This window comes from Cetorhinus maximus, chromosome 1 (genome assembly GCF_964194155.1).
Source record: "Cetorhinus maximus chromosome 1, sCetMax3.hap1.1, whole genome shotgun sequence".
NCBI lineage: Eukaryota > Metazoa > Chordata > Chondrichthyes > Lamniformes > Cetorhinidae > Cetorhinus > Cetorhinus maximus.
In genome coordinates this window covers 86,094,626-86,109,697 of record NC_135879.1, presented here as the reverse complement: position 1 = coordinate 86,109,697, position 15,072 = coordinate 86,094,626, and the positions used below count along the sequence as shown (strand labels likewise).

At 38.5% G+C, this 15,072-nt stretch overlaps 1 protein-coding gene across 3 annotated transcripts in view; it reads right to left on the bottom strand.

Moving 5' to 3' along the window:
* The window catches only part of LOC144681546 (ubiquitin carboxyl-terminal hydrolase 53-like), a 130,482-nt gene that overhangs the window by 19,043 nt on the left and 96,367 nt on the right, over nucleotides 1-15,072 (bottom strand). For all 3 annotated transcript variants that reach the window (XM_078543209.1, XM_078543227.1, XM_078543219.1), the window contains one exon: nucleotides 12,494-12,564. In XM_078543209.1, the coding sequence (XP_078399335.1) occupies nucleotides 12,494-12,564 (71 nt within the window). The remainder of the gene's footprint in view (nucleotides 1-12,493; nucleotides 12,565-15,072) is intronic.

Genomic DNA, 15,072 nt, shown 5'->3' with positions numbered 1-15,072 from the left:
AATACCTTGGGATCTTTTACGCCTACCCAAAAGAGACAGGGCCTTAATTTATTGTCGAAACTGAAGGACAGTACCTCTGACAGTGGAGTACTGCCTCAGTACAGCACTTAAGTGTGAACCTGCTGACTCAAGAAGTGACAGTGGGACCATTCCGCTCAGGTTGACAATTGGCATACATTCTGAACATTTCTAATATTATTTAGAAAACAAATACATGGGTTTAATGCATTTTTGGTTGCATACAGATTTCATTTTAATGCATGCATACCATTCCAGTCCTTAAAGTAAATATTACCCAACCGAACAATGTCATATATATCTAAGAGCTTACCTTTACAATTTTAGGTATGAAAATGCTCTGAGCTGAAGTACTATAAACAGGAAGAACCTGCTCTAACAGGCATATGACACTGTGGTTGCAATAAAAGCTTTTACAATGACGGATGACAACGTGCAGAGAAAGGCAAAAACACTTAAACAAAGCTTACAATAAAAACTAGACAAAATACATAATTTCAGCACCCATTCCATCACTCTCTCTTTGTAAATGTATTAAAAACTGCAAAACCTTTCAAAATTATTTTTAAATTTAATTTGAATTTTCATTAGCCTAGAAAGCATTCAGTTTGGTGAGTTCTCAAACCTTAAGTGATCTGCATATGGACATAAACTCACTATGTCTATGTGTCATTCATAGTCAAGGAAATTGAGTCTTACTGTAGAATATCTGATTAATGCATGGTTTAAAAATGTTAGTCATTATGGAGGAGAATAGTATGTCTCTCAAACTAAGTATTTAATTTTAAAAAAGGCAACTCTTTTCATTATGAAATATATTTTTACATGTGAAAGAAGAACCACTAATAAAGTCATTTCACTACAACTGAAAATTGATTCAGGCAGCATAGTGTGAATAAATTGTTCAAATGATTTAACAGTAGAATAAAATAATATAGGAGTTTTTAAAATGAATTTCTTGCTATCTGTTATGATCATAAACAACATGAAGACACAACTTAAGAGTTCATTAATTTTACTTGACTAAAAACATTCAAGTGTTAACATCACACTATAAGCGAGACTACTGGTGCAACAAGTAAACAAATCTAGGAAAATGTGCATTTTAATATGCACAAATATCTATTCATTTCTTAGATTAGCAGAAGTGGATCTTGGTCTTCTGATTGGTCATTCAAAGTATCCAATCCAGCTGAATCTGCCAACAACGCGGACAAATACAAGCTTGGATCACAAATGAACTTGATTGCAAATTGAAATAGGTTATTTTAACCATTTAAACTAATTTAGAACACCGCATAACTTTAGACACTAATTTTAAAACACAGGACAGAAGGAATGCTACTAAATGATCCATCCACTGCCATCCTGATTGTCACAGGATACAACGATAATGCAATTATTCAAAGGGCACTGTGTAAACATTTTTGAAAACAGTAATTCCAAGGCTTAATGCTCTGAATCAGAATTTAACATTCTTTTATTGAAGAAACTATGACTAAATAGTGACGTAAAAGAGGTCTCTAACTTTAAAATGTATGTTATTTCAGTTAAACTGTGATTGTTGAACTAGAACTACAAAAATAACAAACTGCAAGCCAGATGAGTTCAAAAGCAAGAAGGGCTATACTGATCATTATTTTGGATCTTGGTCAGTCCTTGAACACAACCACCGTGCAAATACTGCCTCCTGCAACCAGATTCCCTTTTCATGACGCATTCGGTACAAGGACAGCTGCAATAAGGCTCATCAACACATCTCACAATGTACCAGACACAGGATGATCTCAAGAGCAGAGCATTTGATTCCATGCTATTCCAAAAACTACAGTGACTGCATTTCAAAGGAATTTGTCATATGTGAAACACTTTGGAGTGTTTGAAACAAGATACACTACAAATGAACTTTTTAAAATAAATATTCCAGAATAATATTTCAACAAAATGATTTACTTTTAGAATAACTCAAACAAAAATGGTCTACCCTGACAGGTAATCGAAAACAGGGTGCTGTTAACAATAAATACTGAAAACTAGCAGAAGAGGAAAATTTTTATTTAACATAGAACTGATCAAAGCTGTTTAATTGTACAATAAAATTAGATAGAAAGTTTATTTTAAAATTTACACGAAATGTTGAATAGATTCATTTTATATTTTACATTTTATAATTAGATGATAAGGGATGGATCTGAAAACAAGGATTTTAAATTTGAAGTGTTGGGTGGACACGAACAAGTGTGCATAAGCGAAGCTGAAGCTGAATGATAAAAGTTGAGCAAGGAAAGAAGTATTGGAGCAGGGTAATATGGAGGTGACAAAAGGCAGAAGTGGAAAGGCTGTGGCAGGGGCACAGGGAGTGGAATCACATTAACACTATGCAATAGCTGCTAATGAAAGATTTGCACTTTGACAGATGAAATAGTATGGACATAGATTAAAACACGTCTGATCATCTGTCAATTGAAATTTCATATTCTGGTTATTAACATTCACTTAATTGTTCCTGAAATACTAATTTGAAGAACAGTTCTTCATTTTTTAAACTTTTTGCAGCTAGTTCATTTCACTGACTAAAAAAGTGTGTAGTAAAAATCTACCCTTGATGGCATTAATAAAATGCTCAGGAATCCCAGCAATTAAGTATCATGCTATTGCAAGTAAGCTATAAAACATTAACAAAGGCTTCTAAATGACTTTTAAAAATATTACTGGTGTGCATTGATCAATTAATAATTAGGTTATGCAATTTATTTGCACAGATATTTTAAGTAAAATTAAATCCAGTTTCAAAAGTACACCAGTACTTCACACCTTTGCTACTGTTACTGCATAATAAACAGGGAAGGAGAGGCCACCACAATTTGATTTAGAATAAATCAAACCCCTCAGCACATAATTAACTCATGCTACGCATATATTTCATTTTCAGACTAGAATGAAGACATTCTTCTCATGATGCCATTTCAGGTTTCATGTCCAATTTGTGCCCATGGTAACAAAACATAAAAAAAAGCACAGATACCCACATAACAATATTACAATTTGTAATGTCTGGCTAATGGGAAGCTGCAAGCAACTTTGCTTGTCGTATATTTTTTGCTTGAACTTTTTAAGAGATTGTGCTGTGCTGAGTGTTGACTATAGCTTTAAAAAAAATCAAAGTTTACACAAAGATAGTGTACAAGCAAAATGATTCTTGTTGAGGTACAAGGAACTTGAAGTAGATAGATTTTCTTCCAAATACGGCAGAACTGTCAAGTTCCCCTGATTTCAATGGAAAGGAAAATCATGGTGGCCGATTTGATATTGCTCTTCTTTTACATCCTCAAAAGTTGAAAGTATCATCTTTCGAAAGCTCAAGCATATTGCTGGCATACTAAGTATTTCTCTTCTATCTTAAAGGCTGTATGTTCATACCATTCATTCCTGTAAAAGCCGTTTTAAAAGCAAATTTCATTTATATAACTTCAATGGAGGAAACAACATAGAAAACAAGGTAAAGGATGTTGGCCAGTGTAGGGAGAGCTATGGAAGAGTGACCGGAAGCTTGGTCACAAAACTTCTTTTAAAGGCTTTTAAAATTTCAGATGTTTAAATGCATTTGACAAGAGAGTTTTTTAAGGCAGTCACAGCAAGTCATCAGAAAGCAGTGCCACCAGTAGTTGGTAAAAAGAGGAGGTATACACAAAAAAGCCAGAGATAGAAGGCTGCAGATAAACATACAAGTCTGGAGAATATTGCAGAGTTAAGACTGAATAAGACAATGCAGTAATTTCAATATGGGAATAAGGATTTTAGATGTATTGCACTGGGAACAGGATTTTCTTTTACTTTTTCGTTGAATGAGTATGTTGTTGGCAAGACAAGCGTTTGTTGTTTATCCCTAATTGCCCTCTAGAAGGTGGTGATGAGCCGTCTTCTTGAACCGCTGCAGTTCATATGGTGTAAGTACACACCCAGAGTGCTGTTAGGAAGGGAGCTTCAGGATTTTAACACAGCGACAATGAATGAATAGTGTGGCTTGGAGAAGAACTTGTAAGTGGTAGCCTTCCAATGGGTCTGCTGCCCTAGTCTTTCTAGGTGGTAGAAGTTGCAGGTTTGGAAGGTGCTGTCGAAGGAATCACAGCGATTTGTGCAGTGCATCTTGCATATGGTACACAATGCTGCCACTGTACAGCAGTGGAGGAGGGAGGAAAGCTGGATAGGGTGCTAATCAAGTGGGTCGCTTTGTCCTAGATTGTGTTGAGCTTCTTGAGTGTTGCTGGGGCCGAACTCATCCAGGCAAATGGAGGGCATTCCATCACACTCCTGACTTGTGGCATGTAGATGGTGGACAGGCTTTGGTAAGTCAGGTGGTGAGTCACTCGCTGCAGGATTCCTAGCCTCTGACCTGCTCTTGTAGCCACAGTATTTATATTGCCAGCTCAGTTCAGTTTCTGGTCAATGGTAACCCCCATTGATGTGATAATGGGGGTTCAGTGATGGTAATGCCATTGAAAGTGAAGAGGAGATGGATAGATTCTCTTATTGGGGTTGTTCATTGTCGGACACTAGCAGGGATAATCCAGGAAATTACAGGCTGGTGAGCCTTACGTCAGTGGTAGGGAAATTATTGGAGAAGATTCTTTGTGACAGGATTTACTACCATTTGGAAGCAAATGGGCGTATTAGTGAGAGGCAGCATGGTTTTGTGAAGGGGAGGTCGTGTCTCACTGACTTGATCGAGTTTTTCGAGGAAGTGACAAAGATGATCGACGATGGAAGGGCAGTGGATGTTATATACATGGATTTCAGTAAGGCCTTTGACAAGGTCCCTCATGGCAGACTGGTACAGAAGGTAAAGTTGCACGGGATCAGAGGTGAGCTGACAAGATGGATACAGAATTGGCTTGGTCATAGAAGACAGAGGGTAGCAGTGGAAGGGTACTTTTCTGAATGGAGAGCTATGACTAGCGGAGTTCCGCAGGGATCAGTGCTGGGACCTTTGCTGTTTGTAGTATACATAAATGATTTGGAGGAAAATGTAACTGGGCTCATTAGTAAGTTTGCAGACGACACTAAGGTTGCAGGAATTGCAGATAGTGAAGAGGATTGTCAAAGGATACAATGGGACATAGATCGGTTGGAGACTTGGGGGGAGAAATGGCAGATGGAGTTTAATCCGGGCAAATGCGAGGTAATGCATTTTGGAAGGTCTAATACAGGCAGGAATTATACAGTAAATGGCAAAACCCTTAAGTGCATTGACGGGCAGAGGGATCTGGGTGTACAGGTCCATAGGTCACTGAAAGTGGCAACGTAGGTGGATAAGGTAGTCAGGAAGGCATATGGCATGCTTGCCTTCATTGGCAGGGGTATTGAGTATAAAAGCTGAGAAGTCATGCTGCAGTTGTATAGAACCTTGGTTAGGCCATACTTGGAATATTGCGTGCAATTCTGGTCGCCACATTGCCAGAAGGATATGGAGATGTTGGAGAGGGTGCAGAGGAGGTTTACCAGGATGCTGCCTGGTCTGGAGGTTATTAGCTATGAGGAGAGGTTGGAAAAAATCCATGACTGTTCTCACTAGAGCGATGGAGATTGAGGGGCGACTTGATAGAAGTTTACAAAATTATGAGTGGCATGGACAGAGTAGGTAGTCAGAAGCTTTTTCCCAGGGTGGAAGAGTCAATTACTAGGGGACATAGATTTAAGGTGAGAGGAGAAAACTATAGAGGAGATATACGGGGTAAGTTTTTTACGCAGAGGGTAGTGAGTGTCTGGAATTCGCTGCCAGAGGTGGCGGTGGAAGCAGGTACGATAGTGGTGTTTAAGAAGCAGCTTGACAAATACATAAATAGGATGGGAATAAAGGGATACGGACCCGAAGTGCAAAATGTTTTAGTTGACGGGCAATATGATTGGCGCAGGCTTGGAGGGCCGAAGGGCCTGTTCCTGTGCTGAACTTTTCTTTGTTCTTTGTGTGGCATGAAAATTTACTCGTCACTTATCAGCCCAAGTCTGGATGTTGTCCAGATCTTGCTGCATATGGACACAAACTGCTTCAGTATCTGAGGAGTCGCGAATGGTGCTGAGCATTGTGCAATCATCAGGGAACTTCCCCAGTTCAATTCTTATGATGAAGGGAAGGTCACTGAAGCAGCTGAAAATGGTTGGGCCTAAGACACTACCCTGATGAACTCCCGCAGGGATGCCCTGGCGCCGAGACGATTGACCTCAAACAACCACAACCATCTTCCTTTGTGCTTGGTAGGACTCCACCCAGTGGAAAGTTTTCCCTCTTTTCAATTTCAAGGGCTCCTTGATGCCACACAGTCAAAAGCTGCATTGATGTCATCAAGGGCAGTCACTCTCACCTGCACTAGAGTTCAGCTCTTTTGTCCATGTTTGGATCAAAGGCCGAGTGACCCTGGCAGAACCTAGACTGAGCATCTGTGAGCAGATTTTTGCTGTTTAAGTGTCGTTTGATAGCACTGTCAATGACACCTTCCGTCACTTTGCAGATGAATATAGATCAGTGAGTATGGGGAGGAAGGGGATGGGCAAGTAGGCTTCTCTCTCCTAGACATGATATGATTGACTATGCTTTGGACAAGTTGCAGTTTAAGAAGGGTGAAAGATGGGAGATTGCTAAGGAAAGCATTAGGGAAATTAAGCCTGGTTATATGTGGGTGAGAGTTTCAGCGGTGAAGTGCCTGAAGCAGAGGCATGCCCTGTTGCAAAGGTGAAAGCCAAGTTTTCATGATACAGAGATTGTAGGTCTGGAGTCAAACAGGATGCTCAAGTTTCATATGATCTACTTTGGCCTGAAGTGGCTCAGCTAGTGGATGAAGTCAGTAGCAAAGGGACATAATTTATGGCAAAGGTCAAAAATGATGGCTTCTGTCTTCCTGATGTTCTACTTGAGGTTTTGACACATACATAATTTATTAGTAACTGTCTACTTGATGGAATAAACACCTGACCGTGCAAGAAACAATATTCCCAGCATTAGTCATATTTTAGCCTGGGTCAGCACACTGACAAGAGAAACCTGTTAATATTCAAAATTCCTAATTTAAAAGTACATTCTTAAACAGATGATAATTCAAATTTTTCACTTCATAAACAATTATTGGCTCATTTTCTTGTGAAACATGCCAGATTATTCTCTTGCTGCGTAGCAACAAAATTACATTGATGTTTAGGTCCAAAGGTGACATGGAAAAACTTTTTCATGGTTAGGATCTGGAATGCACTGCCCAAAGTTTGGTGACAATTCAAACGTGGTTTTCAAAAGGGAGTTAGATAATTATCCGAAGAGAAAGAAGTTTGCAGGTCTATGGGGAAAGGGAAAAGGAGTTCCCGAGTTCTTTCAGAGAGCTTGCACAGACATGATGGGCCAATAGCCTCCTTCTGTGCTGTAAGCATTCTATAATTCTACTATCCCTAACTTTTTTCAACTATTTTCCATGCTACAAACTCTGTTCTTTTACAATTATCTGCACAAGATATACAGATCTGTCAAAATCTTAATCAAACAATGATAAATGGCACCTTAGATCAAACTATTCATCTGATCCTAACTAAAGTTGCTCAATTACACAGTTTTGAATATTTGCTGTAAACTCCCTCATTAAATTAAATAATATTCCTGCTGAAGCAATGTTACAGGCTAGATTCAGATCAGTGAATATTTACTGTCAAAGGACATCGTCATCAAACCACGAGTACATTCCCAGTCATCATGGAAATAAAATGCCACAAGTGCCATGGAGATTTTGGAACGGTAATGCAGTAAGCTGGGTGCAGAAGATAAACTATGACGCAAACACAGCACTGATCCTTTGCCAATAATTTAGTGAATTTACTCATATGATAAATTAATATAAATTATCTTCAATTATTGATCACTGAATTTTTTAAACAAATGAAGCAGTGGTGATATCTATCCAGACATAAACAACTACCTCTTCTTTCAAAATAATCTTAGCTAAAATTATGAGTAGAGAAACATTTAATAGAAAATCTAAGTATCTGCTAATAACTCAAACCAGTTACACACAGCTGTGCAAATCATTACACAGTATTCAACTAACCAGTTACAAAAATCTTTCTTCACTAATTTTTAGGATGCTATTATTAGATTTTCTGAAGCCATTCAGGGAAGGTTTAAAAGACTAGCATTAATCCACAGACTCTTAGCACAAAGTTTTCAACTAGTTAGTAAATAATTGCAACTTATGAACAATATTGTCACGTTAATATATATTTAATTAGAAAGCAATAGTATATTGTCAACTGATGGAGGCAGCAAAGCCCTGCCAACACTGTTTAGAAAAAAAATGCAGGACTTTGGCAAACTGCATGTCCTCCTTGTTTAGTGCCAAGATGACTGCACATGGAATTCCACCCTTTATAAATAGACACGTTATTTTTCTCTTCTGCTGACATGGATAACCATGCATGGCTAAAAGCTGCAAACAATTTTTATAGGGAAATGTGGTCTGCCGCTTAGATAACCCCTAAAATAATCATATGTCAGGGCTAGGTTTGATAGAAACTCAGTGACCAACGTGATGCACAGTTTACAACGGGTGTTGATTTGTTTTTTGCCCCAAAAGAAAAATTGTGACATGTCATAACAAGTCAGGATAAACAATATTGTTGATAGATCAGAAGTCTTTGAATGACAATACAGTTTTAACATTGTAAGGGAATTTCAATTTGTACGGGAACATCCTTTCACAGTACATCGAAGAAAAATGATGCTAGGCATAAGCTAACCTTTGCTTTAGCACTTGCATGCTACAGTTCATTGGATTTAAGTCTTGGTATCATAACTTTTTTGGAAGTAATTAGGAGCAATTTGGGCCATGTACTATGGATCTTGTGGTTAATGCAGAACAATCAGATGACAGTCCCTCTAACAATTGGCCATATTTATGCCTACTGCCTGGTTCACTTGAACAATTTCAAAGAAGTGAGCAAAGCTTAAGGGCAACATTTTTTCATCAAGATCCTTACCCATTCTATACCAAAAATCATGGACTTAGCAATTATAAAAAAAATTATTCTTTCATGGGATGTAGGTATCGCTGCTAAGGCCAACATTCGTTAACCATCCCAAATTTCCCTTGAGAAGATGGGTGAGCCACCTTCTTGAACCACTGGAGTCTACTGGTAGAGGTACACCAACAGTGCTGTTAGGAAGGTAATTACAGGATTTTGATCCCTTGGCAATGAAGGAACAGCAGTTTAGTTCTAAGTCAGGATGGTGTGTGGCTTGGATTGGAACTTGCAGGTGGCAGTGTTCCCAAGCATCTGCTGCCCTTGTCCTTCTAGGTGGTAGAGGTCGCAGGTTTGGAAGGTGCTGTCAAAGGTGCCTTGGCAAGTTGCTGCAATGCATTTTGTAGATTGTGCACACTGCTGCCACTGTGCGTTGATGGTGGAGGGAGTAAATGTTTAAGGTTGATGGATGTGGTGCCGATCAAGTGGACTGCTTTGTCCTGGATGATGCTGAGCTCGAATGTTGTTGGAGCTGCATTCATCCAGGCAAGTGGACAGCATTCCATCGCACTCCTGACTTGAGCCTTGCAGATGGAAGATAGGTTTTGGGGAGTCAGGATATATTCACATGCCTCAGAATTCCCAACCTCTGACCTGCTCTTGCAGCTGTGGTATTTATATGGCAAGTCCAGTTCAGTTTCTGGTCAATGGTCAAGTCACAGGCTCCCTGGTAACCTACCTCTGAGCCTGTCTCTGATCTTTGTTTCTCCCCCATCTCCCCTCATGCCCTCTCCAGTCTCAGCTTGCATTAATTCCACCTCCTCCAGCCTTGAGCCCAGAGATTATTACCTTTGGGGTTCTGCATTTTAATTTGGATACAAACTCTTAACACGTTCTCAGCAGAAAATCATTCCTAGTTCTATCTATGTTGTTAGTTCCTAAGTGGAGCACGCAGCTGGGTTCTCTCCCTTCCACTCAAAATTCATCTCCAGCCATGTGAAGATGCCTTTAACCTGGTCACCAAGTAGGTAACACAACCATTAGAACTCCCAGTTACGGTTTGCAGAGAACATAATTATACTGTATCCTATTACTACCACATTCCTTTTCACTCCTCCAACTTGAATCCTTTTACAAACAGAACACTGCCTAAAACACAACAAATGCACATCTAACCAACATTCTAAAAACATATGGCAGCCTCCAGCCAAGATCACCATAACTAAATCTGCACAGATAAGTGGACTGCCAATACGTTTCAGAGACTTGTAAATTTATTGCTTTGTATCAAGGGATATTCAGGCACGACGTTACTTTCCGTTACTTTCATGTAAATAGTTTGATTCTCTAGGGGTGGCCCTCTAGTTTAGAAAAATGGGTGATATAGTGATATGATGTACATATACCTTTAACAAGGCATATCTTAAACTGCTGTCAATCACTACCACTGAGATAGGATGTGATATAGGAGTCCCATGATTCTACTCAGGATACAGAGTATAGAAGTCACACATCTATACACAGCCTCCCAGTTAACACTGTGTATTTAGGCTTATATTCAAATAAAGAACCCACAAAATTCAGGTTAATTACCTAGTTAATAGCACGCGCCCGTCGAATGAAATATCGCATGCCCGATGCCGTTGCGTGCCATTTTACGTTCCAGTGTGTCGGGCGCGCGCCTACACAATGAATGTAAAATTCTGCCCTATATTTACTGGTTCCTCTTTATCATGGGATCTAAGGCAATTTGGCAAATTGGATCCAGAATTGGCTGAGTGGCAGGAAGCAGAGGGTGATGGTCGAGGGGTGTTTTTGTAACTGGATGCCTGTGTCCAGTGGGGTTCCACATGGATCGGTGTTGGATCCCTTGCTGTTTGTGGTATATATAAACAATTTAGACTTGAATGTAGGAGGGTTGATCAGTAAGTTCGCGGATGACTATGGGCCTAGTGCTGGAAAATGGGATTAGAATAGTTAGGTATTCGTTTAACCGGCACAGACTTGATGGGCCGAAAGGCCTTTTTCTGTGCGGTAGACCTCTATGACATTATTGTTTTACCAATCCTTGTCATATGACTGGTAGGTTTACGCTGAATAGAAGAATGTAACAGCAGCAGCATGGATATAAAATTTCTTGACTAAGGAATTTTTTAAAAAAAGTTGTGGCGCGTGGTTGCTTTTTGGACTGGAAGGAGGTATAAAGTGGAGTTCCCCAATGGCCAGTATTAGGCCACTGCTGTTTTTAATTTACATTAATGAATTAATGGTACAGGGCACAATTTTAAAATTTGAGATGACAAAAGTTTTAAGTGTCGGAATCAGTGAGGAAGATAATAACAGATTGAAAAGGATGGCCAGGCTGGCAGAATGGACAGACAACATGGCAGGTGAAATTCAAGGCAGAAAAGTGTGAGGAATACATTTTGGTAGGAAGAATAAGACGACAACATTCTCCACCGATGCTGCCAGACCTGCTGAGTTTTTCCAGGTAATTCTGTTTTTGTTACGCTAAATAGTACAATTTTTAAAAAGTAATGCAAGAGACACACCTGGGGATGCTTGTGCACAAAGGTGGCAGGGAAATGGGAGACAGAGTGTTCAGTATTATGAAAGATTACTTCCAAGGGTTGATAACAATGGAGCATAAACTTAGAATCAATAATAGAAGCATGAAGGGTGAGGTTAGAAGAATTTCCCCTCCACTCAAAGGATTATTGAAACGTGCGATACAAGTGGGTTACTAAGAGTCAATCCCAATACTTAAAAGGCCATTAGATAAATCCCTTAAAAGAAAAATACTGAAGAGTGCAAGGAAGTAGAGTTAAAGCAAATAGTTCAAAGGCAATGTCAACAATGGCACAGGAGTAATGGACCAAATAATCTCTTTTTATGTTCAAAATGTTATGCTATTATCTTAAAAAGCTATTCACACATTACCCAACAAAAGCCTACAGAAACATAAATAAAACACAATTTTGATAAAGAATTGACACCTTCTTCAATTACTGAGAGAAAGGGAATTCTAAAGATTTCAAAGAGGAATCTTATGTCATGCAATACAGAAAGTGTGTTTTTGTAATCTTTGGAAATACCAAATGATTGTAAAGCATCAACAATAATATATGTCAAACATAATTTTAAAAGCATCTGCAGAGAGTTGCTAAGTGTCAGGAAGAATCATCAGAAGGGTGCAATTAGTGGGCAGAGTTATGAAAAGGGATAGTGTTTCCATATCAATCAAAATTAGAATTAAAATTTACATTAGTAATTTTACAATTTCTCTCCATTGTTGTATGCAATTTTTCCAACCTGAATAATTTGGAATTTTAACTGCCAATGCATCAAATTCTTTAAACCCTATTTTACCCAAAGGCTGCATTTCCTCCTACTTATAATTCACAAAATATTCCATAGCAGTTCAGACTGCAAGTTATGCAATATACAGAATGATACAGAAGTAAATTGTAAGGGTAAATCTTACCTTCGTTAGCTGGAAATCCACTGTGTGGCAGATTGGGACATGCATCAGGTTTGGGTAATTCTTGTTGATTCCTAAAATACAAAATAAAAAACTTAGATGTTCACTCCCAAGAGTATTTAAGTTATTTGCAAAGACAATCCTCAACTTTGACACCAGTCTTCACTACACACAGCAATTTGAATTGCTCTTACCCTTTTGAGTTTCATCCATATACAAGACAGTCAAACACCTGTACACAATCCATTTTAACATGGTATGATATATTCCTTATTTTAATTACAAGGGCATTTCAAAAAGGACTATATTGTCAAGCAATTCATAAATTACAAAGTGATTTTCATGGTTTGTAGTTATGTTTGTGTCTCAATTAAAGTTTCTGATATGAATTCCATAAAAACAGGCCTAATAATTAACATCTATTTGTGTGAGATTTGTTTCTTTTTTAAAAAAAGTCCTGAACGTTTGCAACCAGAGTGGCGATAGGACTGATCAAGTAATAAAGTTTAGGAATAGCTGGAACTAGACAGCAGAGCAAGCACCCTTGAAACCCAGATTTGTATCAATTTCAGTGGGGTAGAATTAAATACTTTCTCTGTTGGCTGCAAGGCTCCGAATGAAATTTTTTTCATCTCAATCCACCTCCAAATTTAGCAAGTCAAGCGTTAAACTACAAAATGCACCAATATCTCATCTTTAATTTGTACAGGGAATAGAAAAATAAACACAATGGTCCCAACTTTAACTAGCGGAATTGATATTTAAAAAAAAAATCACCAAGATTCAGGTGCAAAATTTTAAAAATATGAGGAGTTGTTTTGCAGCAACATTAGACACATGCCGAGTCAAGAAAAATTGTAATCTACAGATGAAGTAGGGTTAGAAGACAGTAGGAATTTGGATCAGGGTGTTCGGGCATAATTCAGTAAGTGTTTCAAAGTCATATATTCTGTCTTTGATGTTATTTATTTAAATTCTAAATCCCCAAATCCAGATTTATAGTAGAAAGCACCCATTTAAACCTGTTATTCTGTAATTACACCCTCCAACTAGTGGTGGCGATACAGAAACTTCATTGGTAAAAGTATGTAACTGCTGTGTGAAGTGCCAACCAGCTTCAGGAAATGCACACACAATCAAGTTGTTATTAGTCTATTTCCCAGGGAGTTGCCCAAACAGAGTCAAGAACAAATGTAGTCTTCAGGTGTAGTACAGCTAGAAAGCAGAGGACCGGGACACGTTTTCAGCAACTACAACAACTTACACTGATACAATACCTTGAACATAGAATAAAATGCCCACGTTTCACCAGTCAACCAGAAATGGACACTGAGTCAAAGGAGGAGATATTAGGATGGGTGAATTTTAAGAAGGAACTTAAGAAGGGGGATATGGAGAGGTATAGGGTTTCAGGGCAGGAAATCCAAAGCACAGGACTCTAGGTGGCTGAAGGCAAGGCTGCCAACGGTGGAACAAAACGAGGGAGAGCTGAAAGAGGTCAGAGTTGGGGGAATAGCAAGTTCTGGATGAGAGTTGTAAACTGGAAGAAATTACAGGGTTAGTGAAGGGCAAGGCTACGAAAAGGTTTAAACATACAGATGAGCATGACAGTATGGGATTGAATAGAAAATATGATGTAGGCAACAGATCTTTGGTGAGAAAGATGAAAAAGCAGGTGAGGAGCTAGCTAGGAGATCATTGGTAGAGTCTGGGGGTGAAAACTATATACATAAGTTTCATCAGGATATGGACTGGATTAGGGTCAGAAGCAGGTGATGTACTTAGGTGGAGGTAGGCAGTCTTTGTGATGGGAAGTATATAGGATCAGAAGTTCAGCTAAGGATCGTAAAAAGATCTTCAGATAACAGTCTAGTTCAACTGCGGGGAGTCGGGGGCAGGGGAGGGTATGCAATCAATGGCAAGAATACAAATTTTGAGGCACTGAGCAGAAGCTGATCTCTTCTGATATCCAATGGTTAATTAAAATAAATTGTTGCTCATCCAAGATTGGACCTAGATCATCCATTCTGCCCTTTTTAAAGAAATATATATGTTGATTCTGTATTATTTACAATTAAATAGAAAAACTTAGAAATTCAAGGAGCAGAGAAGTATGTTTGCGCACACAAGAATTTCTCTGCAATACAGGCTGAGCAGCTAAGAGATGTGAAGCAAAGGGACAAACTAATTATGAATTATAAAAATTATAAATAAAATGTATATATAGTCTATATAGCTTCTAAGTAAAAAGTGCATATAATTTAACAATTTGTAGCATTTTGTATATTAAATTATATAATTAAAGAATATTTAACATTTAGAAATGTGCTCAGCTGTGGCATTATGAAAGGAGACGGCAAGTTAAACAAATGATGGACGTTACACTGAAGTGCTAGAATATTGGGGGAGGAAAGATGAGGAAAAGTGGGCAATGGAACAGGTTGGTGAACAACAGAGGTTATGCTGGCAAGTGGATGGTAACAAATTGAGTGAGGGGAAGAAATTTTAGAAGATTTACGAGAATTTGGTGGTAGCAAGTATAAAGGACTAGCAGAATGGATATGCTAATGAGTTATGTAGAT